Source organism: Thunnus maccoyii, chromosome 16, assembly GCF_910596095.1.
Source record: "Thunnus maccoyii chromosome 16, fThuMac1.1, whole genome shotgun sequence".
NCBI lineage: Eukaryota > Metazoa > Chordata > Actinopteri > Scombriformes > Scombridae > Thunnus > Thunnus maccoyii.
In genome coordinates this window covers 19082562-19102573 of record NC_056548.1, presented here as the reverse complement: position 1 = coordinate 19102573, position 20012 = coordinate 19082562, and the positions used below count along the sequence as shown (strand labels likewise).

Here is a 20012-nt window from a genome sequence, read left to right as displayed (position 1 = left end):
GGGGCATACAATTACTTTAGAGACAATATTGTAGTTAGTGAGTACAGGATATGACAAAAATTCAAACAAAACAGCTTTGCAAATCAAATTTATTTGAAAAAACAAAACATGAAATCATCACCTAACAAATTACACACACAACCAAACATAAAGACCAACTAACAAGACAGCAAGATGACAATATAACTTGACATGAAAGAAGTGAAACTGAAATTGAATATTAAAAATGGGACACAAATTTGACACACTAGAGTTAAATTTAATCTCTCTGACTTTCTGTAGCTTTGACTTAGATGGAGTAAAGCAAAAAAAAAAAAAAAAAAAGGGAAATACTATCCCCATAGAAGACGAATAGCAGCAACACTTCGAGCAACAGGGACAAACATTCAATTTTTGCTTGTAAACAACCACTGTGCTTGGCTGCGTGAGACATTATCCCACACAGCTCTGTGGCACTTAGAGGAACTTCCCGATTACAATCAGATGTACAACCTGGCCTGGGAAGAAGGGGGAAAAAAAAAACTTGCTGGTCCACTGCTTCAGCCTAAACAGCATCAAATGTTTACAATCTTTCACAGGAGAGTAAAGGCTTTCAGATTGCAGCATATAAGGGTTTAGGGGATAATGTACTACATTAGTGCAAAAGATTGAGAGGTAATCTGTAGGACATATAGATTATCTTTAGATATTTACATACTGACATCAAGATTTACAAATTTCACACCTCAATGGTAAATTTACATGACTTCTCCTGTCATGTGAGGACCCATCAGAAGTGACCTCATGACTCGAGAGGAAATATCAACGCTTACACAGTGCTCTGATAGCTCTTAGTGTATAACAACAATCATATGGATAGTTAAGGTGTGGTGTGATGTGCTCAGTAGCAAAACACTGTGTCACTGCTGAACACAGATAAAGGAGTCTCATTCCTGTCAGTCGTTTTATGATTGTCTTTAGCCAAACCTCAGAGAACAAACAAACAAAAAAAAACAAGTTTAAGCCATTTGTGTTTGACACAAATAAAAACACAAAAGTAGAGGGGTCAGGAGGAATTGACTGAAAAACTCACTAGTAGTAGTGTTTTATAGCCACTTGCATTTCTGGTTGCCAGGTGACTGAACTATGGACTGAGCCCCTGCTTCTACTCAGACCGCACATTCCTGAGGGATTTTCACCTCCAGCTGGACAAAATAGATGGTGTCAATGTAATGAGAAGAACGGAACTGAACAAAGTCGCTACACTGAGAAATGTTACCAGAATAAATACACACAATTGTGAATACAACATTACTTGGTCTGGCACTTTAGTCTCCCAAATCTCTCCCTAAGTCATCTTGTCTCAATTACAAAATACCACAGCGCCTCACGAAAGACCCCTAATAAATACTTTTTACATTCTTTGCTAAATCTGGTGTACAATGAAGAAAGTGGCAAACATGAAAACAAACAAAAAAAGGAAATGCAACAGGGTTACTGAGAATACACAGTACACCAACAACTGCAAGCTGTTACTGCAGTTCCTTCTACTTAGAACAAATATCTATTTATGACTCATATGTTTTCAGAAATGTAGTTTATCACTGAACACAGACATGTTTATAAGATTTCCCTGAGTTGATTATGCTCAGGCTGGTTTTCCATTAAACCAATTAATTTCATTAAGCTTTTCAAAATCAGAAATGTTGGTCATATCATTGGCAAATAACAAGGTTGATGTCGAACACACGGAGAATCAAGTATAGTTCTGAGGTCTGTTAGATGTGAAATAGATTTATTAAAGTATTATGGTTCTCCCACCTTATATGAGGGCCTCACAATGAGTATATTTTAAGGGCTTCAAGTGCAGGTTTGCCTTTGTATTACACCGCTGAGTACAGTGTAGGTGTGTAGTGCTCATAGTGCAGCAGTGTGTTTGGATACGCAGGAGTCGTTTCACTTCCCCCCCTCCTCAGTTTCACTTTCTGCATAATGGTCCAGCAGCTGCGTTTGTAGCAGAAGTTCAGGACTGGTAGAACCTGTGTGTTTGTCTCAGACCTCAAACCAGATATCCCTCTCTGAGATCATCTGGTGTCACAGCTGCTCTCCTGACACTCTCGCCGGGCCTCTGGCCGCCACCGCGTTTAGAGGCGGAGTGGATTGTTCGCCAGTCTCGCGAGGACGGTGTTCGAGAGGGCCGAACTCCAGACGAGGAAGAGACAGCAGACGCTGAGGCCTTGGTCTCCTCAGGCTGCCCACTGGGCTCCACGACTGTGTTAATGACTAGAAAGAAAAAGAAAATGTAGTTGTTAACTGATTTTTTGGGTTCACAACAAAGTATTATGAAGATGATAAACATTTATCATGTGTACTGTCTGTAATTGGTCGGAGTGACTTACCTTCAAGTTGTCTCTGAACTCTCCTGAGTTCTTTCAAAATAGATGTGATTTCCTGAAATACAGATGTCTGACTTAGCTCAAACACACAACATTTATTGGAATATATTTAGCTTGAAAATGTACAAAAAGTCATCACCAACCTTGTTGGAGGTTTTGACAACTGGGACGTCATTGTCAGAATTAACTTTGGACTCAATTTCTTCCCAAACATCCATCCTGTCTTGGAACAGTACCCTGCACACACAATGCCAAATGCAGTTCTTAGACTTACAGTGGTCCTTAAAGGGGAAATTCACATTTTTGTGTCCAAAACATTGTTGCTTTAGCCTGGAAAGCAGAGCGCAAGAACCTCTTGGAACATTTTAATTGTGGTGACTTTCTAAAACTAAATCCAATCAAGTTATGTGATAATGTATATTTTTCTTCTTTCACATCCTGTTGTTTTTTAATTAAATAAAGGTGGGAAACATAATCTTAGAGCAGAAACTTTCAAGCCCCAATGTTTATTCTGCATCTAATCTACTCAAAAGATTGCATCTCTCTCCTCTCAGACCCACACAGACTATAACGCTGTGTGTTGACTCCCTCAGTTACACTAATTTATAAAGATTATTGGCTCTGCAGTCTGGCTGTCAGAAAAGATCAATAAAGTTTTTCATCAAATCCTGACTAAACATGTGAAGGAAGGATGTTTACATAAGTGTGTGTGAGGTCTGTTTTCTAAACATCTTACTTAATTTTCCCAGCAAGTTGCTCAGTGTTCTCTCTGATGGCCATGATGATCTGAGACACTGGATTCAGCATCAGATTGTCCACAATGACCTGAAGGAAAAATAAAACACTTAATGACGATCTCCGAGTGTTAGCATCAGAGGTTTTAAACATGAGGTTGTGTCAGACCTCTTCTCTGTTCCGAGCTCGCTGCCTGGAGGTCTGTTCATGGTCACTCGAGTTCTGGTCAGTGTCCATTGCTGATGCAGAACTTGGTGGGACTCTCTGGTAGTTTAATCCAGCCTCTGGAATACGTTGAACCAGCTGCAACACAATTAGACTTCAGAAATTAGTCTTCTATACTGACCTCTACATAACTGCACCAGATCTGGGAGGGCAAAGTAGTAGTAATGTACTAAATAAGAACCTGCAACAACAGCACTTTCTCAACAAAAAAGTATGGTTCATGTTAAGAAGGAAAAAAAAGAATCATCAGATATAGATTTGGTGCTTCTGTGTTGTAGATTAAGCAGCGACGGACCTCAGAATAATGTTTTATGTACCTGTTCATGAGCGGTCACTGTGGAGACAGGTGTGCTGCTCTCTGCTGCAGAGTTCTGTGGGTCACCATCACCTGCCACATCATGGATCTCTCTGGCTAAGATAGCTAGGTCTTTAGCCAGGTCTTGACTCAACCTACCACAGAGGAAACACATGTTATAAGTGATGGCCAAAAAGAAAAAAAAAAAAAAGAATGACATATTTTACTGAGTCAAAGTCAAACCCTGCTTTCTTTAGACATTTACACAGATGTTCCATGACAGTATCAGAATAAAAAGACCAAAAAGTTCCAAGAGAGGTTGCAGCTTCTGTCACTCAGATAATCAACGCTTTAAAAGTATTCTAACGTCATGTCACCACACACACACCCACACACAACAATTCCAGTAATGCTGATGTCTTCTTTGGCAAGAAGTTATAAGCACTTTAATCAGAGCTTGCTGGTTTTTACTTTGCTGCTGCAGTAATATGTGATGATTCTGCCCATCCAATATTCCAGTAATAAACTTAATGGCAGTAAGTCTGTCATGGCAATTTGACTGTTCAATTTTGACACACATGAGTCCTTAATGGGAAAATGCTGTCAAATAAATGCTAATGGCTGCATGAAAGTTTAAGTGAGGCTCTAGTAAACACACTGATGTAACCGTCTGTAATCCAAATATGTCTCTTGTCTTACCTTGCAATCTCAGCACTGTGGGAGGACCAATTGTGGAAGGCGTCTCCCTCATGGTTCTCGTCCTCAGAGTCTCTGCTGCGGGGTTTTGGACGGAGCGCAACCACAGGCTGGGGCCGAGGATGACTGCGTGGGCTATGGGAAGCTGAGGAAGGTTGGGAGCGTTTGTGTTTAGGAGTGCTCTGGTTTGAGTCGTACTCCTCGTCTGAGGTAGAGGTATAGTCAGAGCCTTTCTGTCGTCTCCTGGAGCCTTGGCAGCGTGAATTGGTTTGAGTCAAAGAGGATGAGGATAGAGAAGTGAGGAAAACAGGAGAGACAGAGATACCATCAAAGTACACCGCCAAGAAAAAGACCAGTTTTTCCACATGTAGTCACAACGATCCCCACAACAAGAGACAGAAAAGATGCTGTGGAAGTGCTCATTTCTACAGCAGAATCGAAATGGCTCAAGTATTTTTAACTTATTTGTTGTATTTTTTCATATAAATTTTTCTTTTTTAAAAACTCAAAATGAGCATGTTAACTTCCACAGCACAGTAGCTGAGTACCAGACAAGAACCATATTGACAACAGTGATATGCACCATTAAGCACATTATGCCAAGTACAGGGCTTATATTGTTATCATCATGGCCACAATATCCTCATATAGCATGCTCGAAAATAAAGACTGACTGCCATACGCTGTATGAGAACACTGTGCAGATGAACAAAAATCTAATTTTATCGAAAGTATAGTAGTATGAATGTAGGTGTTATTGGGTTAGAGTTAGTAAAAACACTGAGTCAGTTCCCTTCCCATATAAAACTTAAAAACGAAAAAAATCTGCTACAGTACAGAGCTTAAGTGTCATTTGTTAAGAAATACAATAGAGGCCTATGAATGTATCAAACCAATTCACCACTGTGATTGATTGACAGACCTTGTAACGCTTCAATCCAGGTATGAAGTCATTTCTTTTCTAGGAAACCGGTTTGACTAAGACACGAGTAAATGGTTACAGCAGTCCGAATATTTTACACTCAGTGAAACAGGTATGCGTGTGTGTGTGTCTGCAATACTCACTTGCTGTGCTACTGGCATATTTGGCACTGCTGGAACGTCCGCGAGTAATTGGTGTCTTGCTGAGCGCTGCTTTCTGCGGTCTTTCTGCAGGTTTCGGCCCCGGAGCAGAGGCCCTGCGAACCGAGCTGGTGCCAGACTCTGCACTGCGGTTGGAGAATCCTGTGCTCTTGCCTGTCCACTGTGAGGTGGAAGAGGCCTCAGTGTCGCTGGGTGTGTTGAACGAGCTTGTCCTCTTACGAGGCATCGCCAGCATATCCAACCTTGAGAGTTTCTTGGGTTCCTGGGGTTGCTTAGCTGGAATGTTGTCTGCCTCCTGTGACAGCCTGTCTGTCTCGGTGCCCTCGTTGTCTGAAGCCTCGCCAAGGCGTGCCCGTCGAAGCATGGACGCCCTGGTGGGTCTTGGGGCTGACAAGCTGTTGGCACGACTTAAGGCCTGGGATCCTCTGGAGCTCTTAGCGTCCTCCTTTTGAAGGGGCACAGTGTATTTCTTGCGGGTTTGGCGGGTGTTTGACTCTTGATCAGAGTAAGGTACACTGGAGCTCTGAGGGTCGTCACTTAGGTCTGTGGAGCCACGTTTCCCAATACTACGTCTAAGTCCAACTGGTCTCCTCACAGACTCAGTTTTATTACTGCTGTCTGTTCCCTGAGAGCGCCGCTTTTCTGACAGGCGCTCAGAAGTAGAGGACTGGTGATTTGACTCCTGGCTAGCTATACTGGCTGAAGACTTCTCCCTGTGGAAGCCACTATTAGAGGGTTTTTTAGTCAGTGTGTTTGGCCTGGTCTTATTGCTATGCTGGCTGACTGTGCTGGAGGTATCCACATCAGACTCCCCAGAGAGAGAGTCCATCATAGGAGACGGAGTGGTTTCTGATTGTCCTGCTTGGAGTTTGGCCTCCAGAGCAGCCAAAACATCCTCTGTTTGTTTGAGGTAAGATTGAGTGTCCTGACTGCAGGATCCCTGGAATAATTCGGGGTCTGGGTCTCTTTGAGGAGGCTCGCTGGAGATGTTGGGCAATTTGGCATTGCTTGGCCGCTCCTTGGTGAAGCTCTCTTGTCTGATTAATGGGGATACTGTACCTTCTTTTAAGTCGGGGCTCTGTGTCCCCTGGCCCAGGATAGGAGCTGACATACTGGGCTTGACTTTCCCAGAGTCCTGGTTACCTCTCTGTTTGGTCAGAGTGGCCGTTGAGAAGGTTTTGGTTGGATGTTTTCTCTCAGTCTTAGGAGTGTTCGGTTTTGAGCCTCCACGTTCTGGTCGGGACACAGGCTCTCCTGACCCGATGTAGAATGATGTAGACTTGGCCGGGAGTTTGGGCTTGTCCTCATTTTTCTTCTCTTCTGTGTCTGACAGCGTTCTCCTCTGTTCTATGATGGAACCATCATCTGATTTACTGGCATCACTCAGACTGTCAGGCTCTACGTCATCCTGCACTGATAACTTATGACTGCCTTCCTGAGACCTTGGGGCGACCAAGCTATTCTCTCCTACATCAAAGGTTGAATGTGGGTCATAATGAACATGAATGCTGGGAGCTGGAATGTCATTCTTCTCCCCCAGCGGTACCTGGGGCAGGATGCGGCGAGCTCTTGAGCCTTCAGAGTCGCCGCTGTCATGACTTCTGCTGAGCGTTGCCTTGTGGATGATTGTACCTCGTGCTGAAATGAAACAGTTTTAATGCATATTAACCACACATACTGAAACGGAATATCATTCATATTCATCAGGGCATCTCATTATCATTTCAAATAGACTCATGTCTCGTCAGGTGGCTTACCCCCTCCTGACAGCTCCATCTGGGAAGGGGTGTCAAAGAGGCCAGACGAAGGGCCAGATTCCGTGTAGCTGTCTGCCAAGCTGGCCCAGCAAGACATCCACTTAGGAGCCCCCTGTAACACTGCACCTGCTCGCTGAACCTGCATGAGAAAACATAGAACTTATTCAGTATCCATAAAAAAGATAACAGATTATTGAAGAAAGTACAGTTGATAATTATATGATTCCCTTAGTAGGAAACACATTTAATATGATGAACAGAAGAAGATACATAGGTAAGTATGTAGTACAAGTTCCACAAAAACATGGATTTTGTTTTTTCTTTACATTTGGTTAGAGGAAAAACCAAAACAATGAAGAACCCAGAATCTGTGAGATGAGGCAAATCTAGAAATCAAAAGAGAGATACACCAAAAAAGAGAGGAAACACCAAGAAGGCAAATCAAGACAGCAATGCAAGCTGATTTACCCATTTAAATGTTTATAGCTTACTGACCCAACACATCCATTAATCGCCTTAAGAACTGATGTAAAAATGATTGATTATTCAATCAATTTATTGATCCCATCCTGTAGGAAGGTTTACCTTTACCAGACTCTGTCCCTGTTCTGGAGTTGGCCTCACCTCCCCACAGCTACTCTGCCTATGCTGCTCCCTGCCCTGACCAATAACAGGCCTAAATGTTGCTGATGTTTCTGCTTCAGTCTGGTTGGTTCGCTCTGGGCTCTCAAGAACACCAAACACCTGTCAGGAATAAAGCATTGCAAGTGGATAAGTGCAGGAATGGAGTGATTGGGACCGCCAATTTCCATGGCTCATTCTGAAAGGGACTTTGTCCCAAGAGATAGATGAAACTGATGAATTGCAAAACCAACATGTTCTGATTGTGTCACAGTAACGATTCACAAAGAAAAAGAGAACATTACATGTAGAAAGAAACTTGCCTGATCGATCTTGTTCCGTGCCTCTTCTAGCTCTTTATCTTGGATATCAGCTTCAATGGTGTAGGTTCCTGCGTCACTCAGACTGTCTTCCTCTTCGTTTCTGAGGCCACCATGGGAACTCTTGACTTCTGCACTCTGAGATGCCATTGGCATCATGGGAGCCTTGAGGGGAACAGGCTGGTGGATAGGGGAGGATGTCTGGGGCTGATAGGGAGCATTAGATGAAGGAGGGCTAGGTGACCTCTGATCAGACTGTGATGCTACCTTTGTCCCTGTTTGGGCTTTTGTTGGGGGACTAGATGTATTTTTCTCCCAGCTGGCAGTAGAGGCCTGCTTTGCTTGTTTGAGCAATTCGGCAGTAAATTCCTGGCCAAGTTTGGATCTCCGTCCCACGCTGCTAAAAGGCCTAACAGAAACAGAGGATGAAGAGCGAGAGGAAAAGTTTGTGCTGATCCGGTCCTCTGTCTTCTCCCTTCTTAGAGAGCCAGCTCTTTGGGGACCTGTGGAAGCAGAGCCCTTTAGGGGGACAGTGTATCGTTGGGTTGGGGGAGTGGCGGAGGCTGGACACGGGACATGTCTCTCCCCATTTGGGCTCGAGGTTTTCCTTGCCTTCTCCAGCTGGACCCTGGGGCCTGATGGCTCAGGTGGGGTAGTGTTACCAGTGAAGGACTGGGAACGCTTCTTTCTTGAGTTATCATCAAAGAACTCAATGACAAAGGCTTGTTGAGGATCAGCCTTGCCAAGGCTGGAAAGGGACTGAGACTCTGTAGGAGAATAGGACAAAGGCTCCTCAGAGTCAGGGGAGGTGAAGCGTTGTGGCGGGGAGGCTCTCAGGGGTTGTGGAGACACCTTGGACCCAATCTGAGGTTCTGACTGCAGAATATCTTTTCCATTGGTTGCAGGATCCCCTGAATCACTGTGCGTGCCATCCTCACCGTGGTTTACTGATGATGGAAGGACAACAAGTTAGCTTGAGAGTTGGCAAATTATTGCTATTAAAGTCTTGGTAAACATAAACAGAAGGACTCACCCTTGGTAGTCTTTAGAAGTGACGGGTCACTGTTGGTGCTATACATGTCTTCAGCCTTTGACCTCCTCCTTATCATGCTAGCATTGCTTTGGACCAGCCAATCAGCAACTTTGCTTTCTGCTGACATCACCTCAGTGGGTGTGGTAACAACATCTGTGGAAGGCAGCTTGCGCTGCTGGCGGAAAGAGAACTTGGTCACGTGGTCCTTGATCTTCATTTTGCCTGGCATGCAGTCATCAAATTCAATGGTGAAGGAGGCATGGCTTTGGACCACGGGAGGTGTGGGGGTAGAGGGGACAGACTCAGAGGGATCTGGAGTGTCCTTAGTTGGAACCTCATGAACCTGCGACTCCTGTTTCTTGGGAGATCGCTGCTGGAGCTCCTTCGTTGGGATCTCAAAGTAGCTGGGCTCTCGGCGGTAGGAGAAGATGGACTTGGCCTGACTGTCAGACAGAGAACCGTTGACCTCATATCTGGATACATCTTTAGCAGGCTCTGTTAGCAATAAAGAATGATGAGATTACAGCAAATCATTACAGCAAGCATCAGTGATGGTTCAACATACTGTAATCTACGACTACAGACAGAATACTAATCTGATATTAATTATAGAAGCATATGTATGTGATATGCTATTTTGTTTCAAGTTCTTAAAACTCAAACTTCAGAAGTAAAGAAACTGATTGAGATGATTGGAATGTCACAGTTACATAATCCCTGAAATTGGGAGCCACAAATAACATGAAGATTCCAGCTGTAAGGCTGAGAAAACAAATCAGTCACTTGCTCTTTGGGTGCCAGTTGGATGTGGCCAAATATCACTTTAGGAGCTCAGAGTCCAGTGGAGGGAAGCTGTGCTGGAATAATCTGTTTCAGCCTGGGCAACATGAGGCAAACAATCACCCTTCCTCCCCCCTCCAGCAGTTTAGAGGGTCATAATCCATCACGAGGCAGACAGGGACTGCCCACTGGCCTGGCATGGTATGATCTGGCTAACAGTCCACAACTGGCAGCCAGAGACCTGCCTTGGGCTTTACACCATCCATCTCTCAATGACCCACAAAGGGCATCAGATAGCAATGGCATAGAAAAGCATGTCATTTCAAATTATGATCCAATTCACACATGTGGGAATATCCAATCAATTAGAGTACAAATAACTGTTTTGCTTTAAAGATATAAACGCTAATAAATTAAGCCATAATTAAATCAGTGGCTTGTATATATATTCATAAAAATATAAGACACATTCTCTGACCTGGGGACTCCCGTTCTGGCGATTTTCCACCTCTGATCTGCTTTTTGTTGGCTGGGTCCTCATCCTCCCCCCACCAGGACGGTTGGCCGTACAGAGGAGTAGGCTTGGATATCGGAGAATCTGTGGCAGCTAAAAGACAAACGCACAAACACAGGCACAAACACAGACATACACACACCATTAGCCACATGGCTACATTCAGGCACAGGGAGTAAAGGTAAAAGACAAAGAACTGAAGTTTTTCAGTCTCTTGTATTAATGAGGTTACATGTTTGTGTTTGTCACGTGATAAAACAATGTTGTGTCTGGGTTTAGTCTTGCAAGAACAAAATGTTGCACAATGTTGGAGCTCAGAAGGAAATAGTGTTACACTACCCGCAGCCTTTGGTTTTTTAGAATTCCCACATTTTGCCATTACATGAAGAGAGTAGGGCCATGATGTGATACCAACTGTATCACGCAAACCACCAAAACATAATCCTTTTCATGTGAGTGGGGACGAAACTAATCCTAATCTTCAAAGGAAAACAAAAAAAACAATACATGATATAGGATAACCACTACTACTATGGCAACGCTTCTTGCAGATAATGATTATTATTGCTTGCATACTGACCTACGTATTTACTCTATAAAAGTGAAATCAGTGGAATGAGGGGTTATTGCTCTCATGCCATAGCTGAACTGGTGTTAAGCCGCTAGCTTGCCAGTCCACACATGCCAGCCAGCCTATATGGCATTAATCAGATAATCTAGATACTGGTTGTCATCCTGATAGATAGGCTAAACAAGTGCTCTGGGGTTTAATATGGAGGCTACACAATTCCAAGCATCAGAAGCACTTCACCGCTGTTGCCTTGGACACACACAATAAGGCATCAACACAGTGACGAGGGAAACAGAAGGGCATGTTACCAATTCCTTTCCCCTTGAACAATCCTCCACTTTTAGCTAAAGAAAACATGGTTGAGTGTCACAACTCAAGTGAACTGAGCAAAGTGCTGAGCTATGTTAGGTTTATTATTTTAAAACAAGGAGCAAAGACAACTGAAAGCACACGAGAGCAAGGAAAAATGATGTAAAAACAAAGACTGTTGGTAACTGCAGTACTAACTGCAGTTGGTGGTTTGTCAGCTTTAATTTCTTATTCATCCTGAATATGTTGTCTAATAGAAAGTTACAATTCTCAAATAAACACTAGTGTCAACCTTTTATACAGTCTATGGTGCCAACCCAGGTAAACAACCTTCCAATGTACTTTTTCAAGGTTTTTTAGTTAATGTTTTACATTAGCTTAGTTTGGAAACTTGGACAACATAGTAAGTCACTCAATGGGCAATGAGTTAAAAAAGATTAAGCATTAAGACATTTTAAATCTTGTAGTACTCATGTACTGTATCGAGGAACTGTGAACTATCCCTTTTATGCTACTATAGTGAATACTGAGTAGCCAAAGTCTTGTCAGAGTAAAGTAGAACTGACTGAGTCACACACTGTACAAGTGAAGTGTCCTGCCCTGCAGACAGCTGGAGAATTGGACACACTCCACATCCTGTACAGCTGCAGGGGAAAACAGGCAAGAGCAGACAGAGAAGATATTCACAGCTCTCTTAGCACTCAAGCAAGGGACAGAATTGTATAAGAGTTGAGTAGTTAAAAGAAAACACAAACAAAAATCAATATGAAACATCCAATCATCTACCATCCATGGTAGACAAGACAAGAAAACACGTTACATCAAGGCCTCCAGTCAAACAAATTCAGCCAAAGAGAAACCATTTGCATGAAGTCAACAGAGATATGCATACACAGGCTGGTTGTGTAGCAAAGTGCAGGACATTTCCTTTCTCACTATGAAGAAAATAGCAATAGACTTTTCGACATGTTCCCTTGAATAAACAAACTAAAAGAGAACAAAGATTGTTGTTGTGAGGGACGGTGTGTATCTTTAGTTATCTGCAAGAATAATCTGACACACTGTAAAAGTGTGAAACAAGTGCAGCTTTATTTTTATAACACTATGAATTATGGCTAAACAAGTCATCGGAATTTTATCAAAATTGCAATATGACCTGCTGCAATTTATCAAATTGCAGGAGCTGCGAAATGTGTGTCAAAATACCATTTTAAATTAAATATTGTCATGTTGCAGAGATGTCTTGGCCTACACATCATATTCTACAGACATAAGAAAACATCTTTGTTTGGTACAGATCCCCGCAAAAATCACACCATTATCATTTTAATAAGTTCTTCAGTGAAAATGAGAATAATGATGTAAAAATGATCATTCCCTGTACTAGCACAAATCATATTGCAATTGCAATATCAGTCAAAATAGATATTTTTAGATACTTTTTCCAAAATCATTCAGCCCTACTATGAAATACTGTCCTTATCTTCTTGAGACTAGTTTAGTTATCTCATTGGTGAACTGGGTCACAACAACACAGGGCAAGGCTGCTGTCACACTGCAGTCAGTAACTGCACGTCCCCTAGTAAACCTGGTTTGGGTGAATATGTTCAGCGAGGAGTTTGCAGTCACAGGTTTACAGGATCTCTGTGGTTAGCTTATAGCTGCAGGAGATACAGCCACACTCCCGTCCTAGCAGGAGCCGTCTTACTAAGATACGGCTTACTAAATGTTCTGCAGTTCAATGACACATTTGTAAGGCACTTTGAGGGATATGAGCCCGGTGCTGGAAAAGTCCTATTTTAAGCACTAGTTGTAGTTTTCCCTCAAAGCTCACAGGGGCGATTATGGCGCAGAAAGCACGAGAATTGCTAAATCAACAACAGCTGGAATGGGTTTTGTCAGTGTGAATGAACTTCATTCACACGGCGCTTCTCTTGAACTAACAATTCTCTGACTGTTCTACTGATGACTACTGTAAATCAGGATTTGCCTAGTGCAGCTCAGGGCAGAGAGGGCATGAGAGCCACTGAGAATATTAGCAGGAACAAATCCAAAAGGTACCAACTTGGCACCGAAAACTTAAACACCTTTCTTCTTCTTCACGTGTTGAACTATCATGGGTGTGTTTGGCAGCACCCCACTTCTTGTCAGCAGGCAGGCATGGCTGACAGAGATAAGACTGCTTGTCCTTCACTTTCCACCGCTTAAGTCATCTGGCAAGCCTTTACTCATGTACACTCGTTCTCCCAACTCCTGGATGTCAAGTTCTATTTCTTTACCTACACCATGGGATTGTAGCTTCAGCCTCTCAGCTCACAGGGCAACCTAATCTCACACCAGGGAAGCTCTTAATAAAAGAAGCCAAAGCAGCCTTATCAGGGGATCTACAGCCAAAGTCAGGCAGCACATGTGGACCCAAAGACTTCCTCTTCCTCATGTGTGTGTGTGAACATGGTATTCAAATCCACTTAAGTTCAAACAATTCTTCTCAGGCAGCAAGAACAATTAACCTACTTCTGTTGTCACAAAACCTGCTGCCTTCCTGGTAATATCGGCTATGATGGAGTATGTGTGGACTGAGTTGTTTACCTGTTAGTGATTGGGCTCTTCGCTCAGCCCTGTCCGGTAGCCTGACATTTGAGACAGCATCTTTGCTCTTCTCTGAGCTCTGGAGCTGCTGTGCTTCCTTCACCTTGGCCTCCAGGGCTTTTATACTAAGCTGCAACTGGCTGGTGTACTTCTCATGCTGCACACAGAGACAGGAGGGAAACAGGATTAGATAAACCGTCTGCCAACAATCAGTACAGATGTAACTGTCCTCACACATATACAATGTAAGGAAGAACATCCTCCGGGGACTTCTCCTCAGCGTTAGCTCCTGTTTCTTATTGTTAACTATGGATACGCTTTACAAAATGGATTCATTTACCAGTTTCAACAGGTAGAAATGAATGTTTACACTTAATTACAATTTGCATCTTTTTACATTAAAATAACAGATCGACAGGTAATTATACATTATCAGTGTATACCTTGTCTACATGGAATGGGCTTTTAAACACTACGTGACCTTTTGTAGTGCCTATCATTTCCTCTAAGTGTAGCTGGCAGTTAGCTACTTAGCAAAGGACAAAGGCAAAGCATTATAAAAGATCACCAAAGGTATTATAAATAGGCAGCAAACAAGGCCTGTTCCAACTATTAATCAGTTATCAAATTTGTTTCAAGGCAAAGAGCTGATGAGTAATAACTGTTGGCACAGGAACCAACTGAGTGAGAGGAGGGTGTGATTAACAAAACACTTGATGCTTTAAGTTGAAAGGTTGCACAAAGTTATTGCAGATTTTAGTGGTGAAATGATTAGTCAATTATTTGTCGACAGACAGAATATTATTGAATCAACTCACTGTTTAAATAATCAGTAAAACACCAAACATTTCCTCGTTACAGCTTCTTACGTGCACTTTCCTTTCTGTTGGTTTCATTGTAAATTGAAAGAACTAGAGTAAGATTAAGGATATTATGATGGACTCCAATAATTTAACAGAAATAAGGATCTGTAATAGGACTTTGTGATAATTCCTGATGAATTGTGGGATAAGTGATCATTTATAAAAAATTATTAACACATTCAGTGATGATGAAAACAACACTGTACAGGTACTGTCAAGCACTTCTCCCAAAAGCCTTTTCAGCACTGCTAGCCTTAAATAGGCCTACAAGGTATTACTTACTTTAAGAGCTTCTTCTGGGACTTTGTGTTGACTCTTCTCCAGGATATATACATGAGCATGTGCAGGAGAAGTTAAAGTACAAACACACACAAAACAATATGATTGATATATATATATATAAATAAGTAACTTCGATTCATTTCTAGTTTCCACCTTGCCTCCTGAGGAGGTCAAAAGTACCTTCTTCTACTTTTTGCAAGAAAGAGGGAAACAGATAAGCAGTAAAGTCCTGTTGCAATTCAAACAAGCTCATATCTTCAGCGACCCACTCCTTGAAACGTGTAACATCACATGCCACATGCTGTGTGTTCAGCTCTGCTAACAAACATTCCTTAATGCCTCTGCACTCTAAACAGCTTTCCCACCCTGTTATCTAAACTAAATTTCACCATTCATGGGTTTTCTGCTCGGGGGGTCAAAGCGTCCACAGTTGACCATAATCTGAAACCCCTGACTGAAAAACCACAGGGGATTAACATGCCGATGGAGCCAAAGACCACAGAGGGAAAAGAATATGTAAAATATTTGTGACTGAGCAGCTGCCTACTGCTAGCTTTCACTGTGGGTTGCTAATCACCGACTTAAACTGAATAGCAGAAAGTATGTGCTGCATGAATTACACACATCCAATGACAAATCGGATGCAACTAAAACATATCAGCAATATAAAAAGGATATCATAACCGAAGCGAATGACATCTGAGAGCTTGAGGGTGATGTACGTCTGGTCTGGGATTCTGAGGTCATTCACAAAAGTCTGCAAAACAGAGAAAAATAACATCAAAGCTCAGATTTTCACTAGTTATCAATGAAGTAAAGGTGTTGACTCACAGGTGACAGGCTCTCTAATTCCTTATGGCATGTATCCAGATACCGTAAGGTGCTTTGCAGCTGGCCCTTTTTTTGGCCCATTGAAAGTTAATCCACCAGCACATTAAAACTCTGATGAGATTATGTCGTTATGCAATGGCTGTCTCGACTTTTGTAGAATGCTTAACGGCCAGGTGGATGTGTAGAGAGAAACAGACAAATAAATACACACAAATTCACATGCAACAGTACTTAAGCTGCTGATCCATTCATTTATCTTCTGCATAAACTAACAACCGGTGAGACAGAGGTTTCAGAGTTTATCTTCAGATCACTAAATGTGAAGAAAGACCAGCTGACAGTGCGCAGAGGAGAGAATGGGAGAGCAGGCCTTCTTCAAGCCAGAATAAATGTAGATAATTAGGGGGGGAAACTCAGCCATGTTGAATTTCTGTTACAGGTCTTTGCACTGTTCTGCTCTGATTAGTTTGGCTGCTGTCATAAAGGCTAAAAGAAACCGAGAACAATGAACGGTTTCTCCCACTGCTCGACTCTGGATTTTATTGGGATAATGGTGCAATGAAGTGGCAACAGAGCGGTGAAGGGAGAGGGGGGGGGGGGGCTACAGAGTGAGAGAGGGAGAATAGGAGGAAAAAAAGGGGATTCTGGCCAACAGGAAAATCCAGTCTCCTGATTACCTCTGTTCTACCAACCGTCTCTGGCACACAGAGACGTATTTTGTACGGGGGGAATTGTTGTGGACTTGAGGCTGGAGCCTTCAGGGAGCCCAGCGGCTGGCTCCTTTATCACTCCGGGCCCAGGGAGGTTGTCTGACTCTAGAGATGGACTCACTCACCCCATTCAAACTGCCAAGGTCCTTCACCATGTGCTCGTCTGTGTTTGGGTCGTAGTTGATCACAGCGTGCTGTTTGTCCACACTTCGAGACTGCAAAGTAAAGAGAAAGTAAAGAAAAGGTTGACATCATTCCTACAGTATGATTCTAATTTAGCAGCGGTCTTTTGTTCAGGGGTTGAGAGTGGATACAAACTCTTCAAAAAGTTACTCCTCATAATAGTTTGTCCTTATCTTCTGCTGTTCTTGTGTACATGGTCAACCTGCCATTAACCAGGGGGGAAATGTGCTTACTTCTAAATATGCTTTCATCAATTAGGTACAAAGTGAGTGATTGATTCAGACTGACTCACTCTCCCTTCTCTCTGCTCATTAACCACTCTGAGCCTTATTGTCACAAAAATCACAAAGGTTTTGAGGATGACTGCCAAACTCATTTACAAAATTACCACCATCCCTCAACAGTCCATTTATAGGGATGTAATAAACTCTTACACACCAGCCACAAGCTGAAATAAACAGCGTTCAGAGGCTGTGTGTACGGCCTGTGCCTGTGTTGTCCTATCCACTCAGTGCACTTTCAAATAACTTCTTGTAAACACTGCACCGCCTGAAATGGTGTGTTAATCAATCAGTCTACCTGTTTGATTAGGTTAACTGTGCAGCAGCACTAACAACTGTACATTCCTGACTCAACATCCCCTGGCTGTTTGACAACAATTTGCTTCACTTTGCCCCCCTTATCAAAGAGAAAACGTTAGCTCTGGCGCTGGGAAACAATAAATACACAACTGAACAAGAGACAAAACACAGACACTAATAATGTAGAAGACATACAGTCTAATTACTGGTCACGGAGAAACAGACATTCATCAGGGACCAGTTGTCATGGAAAGTCCAAACATTCAAGTCAAGGCCCTCAGCAATGCTATTTTATGACTTCACTACACTCAATCTCTGCTTTTCAAGCCAAGCAGGATTGTCACAGACAGAGTTACAGACATTCAACTGTAGTAAGGAAGGGAGGGAGGGGGGGGAATGCACTGAGTTATAAACATAACAAAAAAAACAAAAGATTAAAGGGTTAAAGATAGTTTGTGGCAGAAACTGATTGTGTGCTAAGTAAGGAAACAGTTCTGAACACATAAGCAGAGCAACAGAAAGTCTGCATCATCTCAGACTGGGAGAAGCTGAGGTTTTTCCAGGATCCGGCGACGCCTAAATGTGGACACGAGCAACTTTTCAATCTAACCAACCTCTGTGGTTGGCAGGGCTTTTCTGAGCATAACATACTGACTGAGGGAAGTATAAACAACTTCTTCTGAGGCAACATTCCTCTTTCACTGCTCTAAATACAGAGAGAAGAAAATGGGAGGGAGAATATTATACAAAAACCACAAAGAAATTGTGTTTTTTTTTTCTTTTTAAACAGACACAGCATGGAAAAAACAACCCAGCGTTGTAAGTCACTGTTTGAAAGGCTATCTTTGGAAACATGAAGGCGCTGTCACCAGGTTACGCACACAAAGCGTCGATAGGAACCTCCCGCTGCTGTTTCACATACTTATGTGACGTGCTGTCCTGTCAGACATCAGTGAGGGGTCATAAAACTCTTGAGCATTTTTGACAGATTATAGTGAACAGCAGTCAGGATTCACATGAGACACTCTGCTGGTGTTTGCTGTGTCAACACACACTTCTTCTCTTCAGTGTCATCAAGTGAGCAAGCGCACACACACTTTTAAAAAAGTACCACGCCTCACACACACCTGCAGCATTAACTCGCAATCGTCCCGGCCGACAAAGATCATCTCCCGTGGCAACCGGTGGCGTGTGCCAGAGCTGCTGACCAGAAACCATGATGTCACACTCATGTTGGGGCCACGAGTCAGGAACTTCTTTGCATCCTGAGAGGACGATAATAATAACAAAAAAGGAGAAGAGGAAAAGAAGAAAAACATTTAAAAAGGAAAAATTGACCAGGATGACATTTCACTCACAGTAAAGGAAAGTTGAGGTGGCATTCAAGAGGCATGATAATAATTCAACACCTGTGTTGCTGAACAATGCCGGGTGTCTCTTCTAAAAACATGCTTCAATATACAGATTACTGAGGGGAAGTTACCATCTCACCTGAGCTACACCTGTTTATTCAACCATTTCTTGTCTGGCTGTTTAACTCCTGAAGTAATGCAATGAAATAACCTCTCTGAGCATATTTTGAGTGCTGGTGAGTCAGCCAGGTTAGGGTCAGACAGGTTTCCTGTACATGTATTTATAGCATATTCAAACAATGCAGGCGATTAAATGAGGAATACACTTGGATAGGAATGTAGACTTTTTTATTAATAATGTCTGTATAATTAAGCATGCTGGGTAACCTGTTGCAATGTGGCGCTTTGGAGTAACGTTAGCTAACAACACTTCCTGTAACACTGAATAACTTAACACTGTTGCCATAGGAATATTAGCCAGATATCGCTTATTATATCTTAAATTAAAACATATTTATTTTCTCGTAATAGCAGCACAAGTATTGTTTTAAATTAATCAGGAGACTGCGGTGACACTGAGGTTGTTTAGCTAACGTTAGTGAGCCTCCGGCTAGACTGAAACAAGCTTTTTCCAATGATTTGCTCCCACCAAGGACGTACGTTACCTTTAATGCCTTCTCCGTCTTACTCCTAAGTGAAGCCAGTGTTTAACCCCTGAGAGCTGCTGAAATTCGACGACCGACAAGTTTCTGAACGCAACAAGGGCAGCAGGTAACACTGGACAGGTAAATGTCGAGCACACCTTCTTCTTCCTCGGGGAATGTCAGCCGGGCGAAACTCTCCAACGCCTCTTCTCCCGACACGGTGACGTAGCTGACGAGTCCCATCAAAACGCATTACGAGCTCGAGCTGAGAGGTGCCGCGGAAGGAAGAGCTCTCACTCTGTTTGTTTTCCGGATAAAGAAAGCCTCTCATGGTGAGCAGCACGCCCTCTAGTTGAATTTTAACAACAATATTTTGCTTTTTAGAAAGTAATATCTTTGTACATTTATTTAAACCTATTCGTCACCGTACAGTTAAGAGTTAACCGCTCAGAACATGTTGAGTGTATGTGGATTTTTAATCAAAATTGGTGTTACGTTTGGGCATTTAAAATGTATAATTATTATCCTGTTTAATTTAATTTAATCAGCAAGAGGCTTGTGTTGTCATATGATAGACTTTATTGGCTATAAGGAGATACAGGCTACTGTCAACCACTATCAAACCATCTGCCATTGACAAACTCTGACAACTTTCTGTTTACA

General features: G+C 42.5%; 1 protein-coding gene across 3 annotated transcripts; it reads right to left on the bottom strand.

Moving 5' to 3' along the window:
- Positions 1 to 75: 75 nt before the first annotated feature.
- Positions 76 to 19623, bottom strand: cep170ba (centrosomal protein 170Ba). 3 transcript variants are annotated; one of them, XM_042388512.1, is made up of 19 exons: positions 19371 to 19623; positions 18481 to 18618; positions 16715 to 16804; positions 15727 to 15805; positions 15049 to 15107; positions 13904 to 14060; positions 10399 to 10527; positions 9141 to 9635; positions 8111 to 9054; positions 7752 to 7910; positions 7167 to 7305; positions 5392 to 7047; positions 4330 to 4576; positions 3653 to 3785; positions 3279 to 3413; positions 3112 to 3200; positions 2519 to 2612; positions 2379 to 2430; positions 76 to 2262 (listed from the first exon to the last, which is right to left on the bottom strand). In XM_042388512.1, the coding sequence occupies exons 2-19, from the start codon at positions 18583 to 18585 to the stop codon at positions 2039 to 2041; spliced, it is 4986 nt and encodes a 1661-aa protein (XP_042244446.1). In that variant the 5' UTR covers positions 18586 to 18618; positions 19371 to 19623; the 3' UTR covers positions 76 to 2038. The 3 variants fall into 3 exon arrangements, with proteins under 3 accessions (XP_042244446.1, XP_042244447.1, XP_042244448.1); XM_042388513.1 differs by having other exon boundaries at positions 7791 to 7910; XM_042388514.1 differs by lacking the exon at positions 7752 to 7910.
- Between the last annotated feature and the right edge of the window lie 389 nt (positions 19624 to 20012).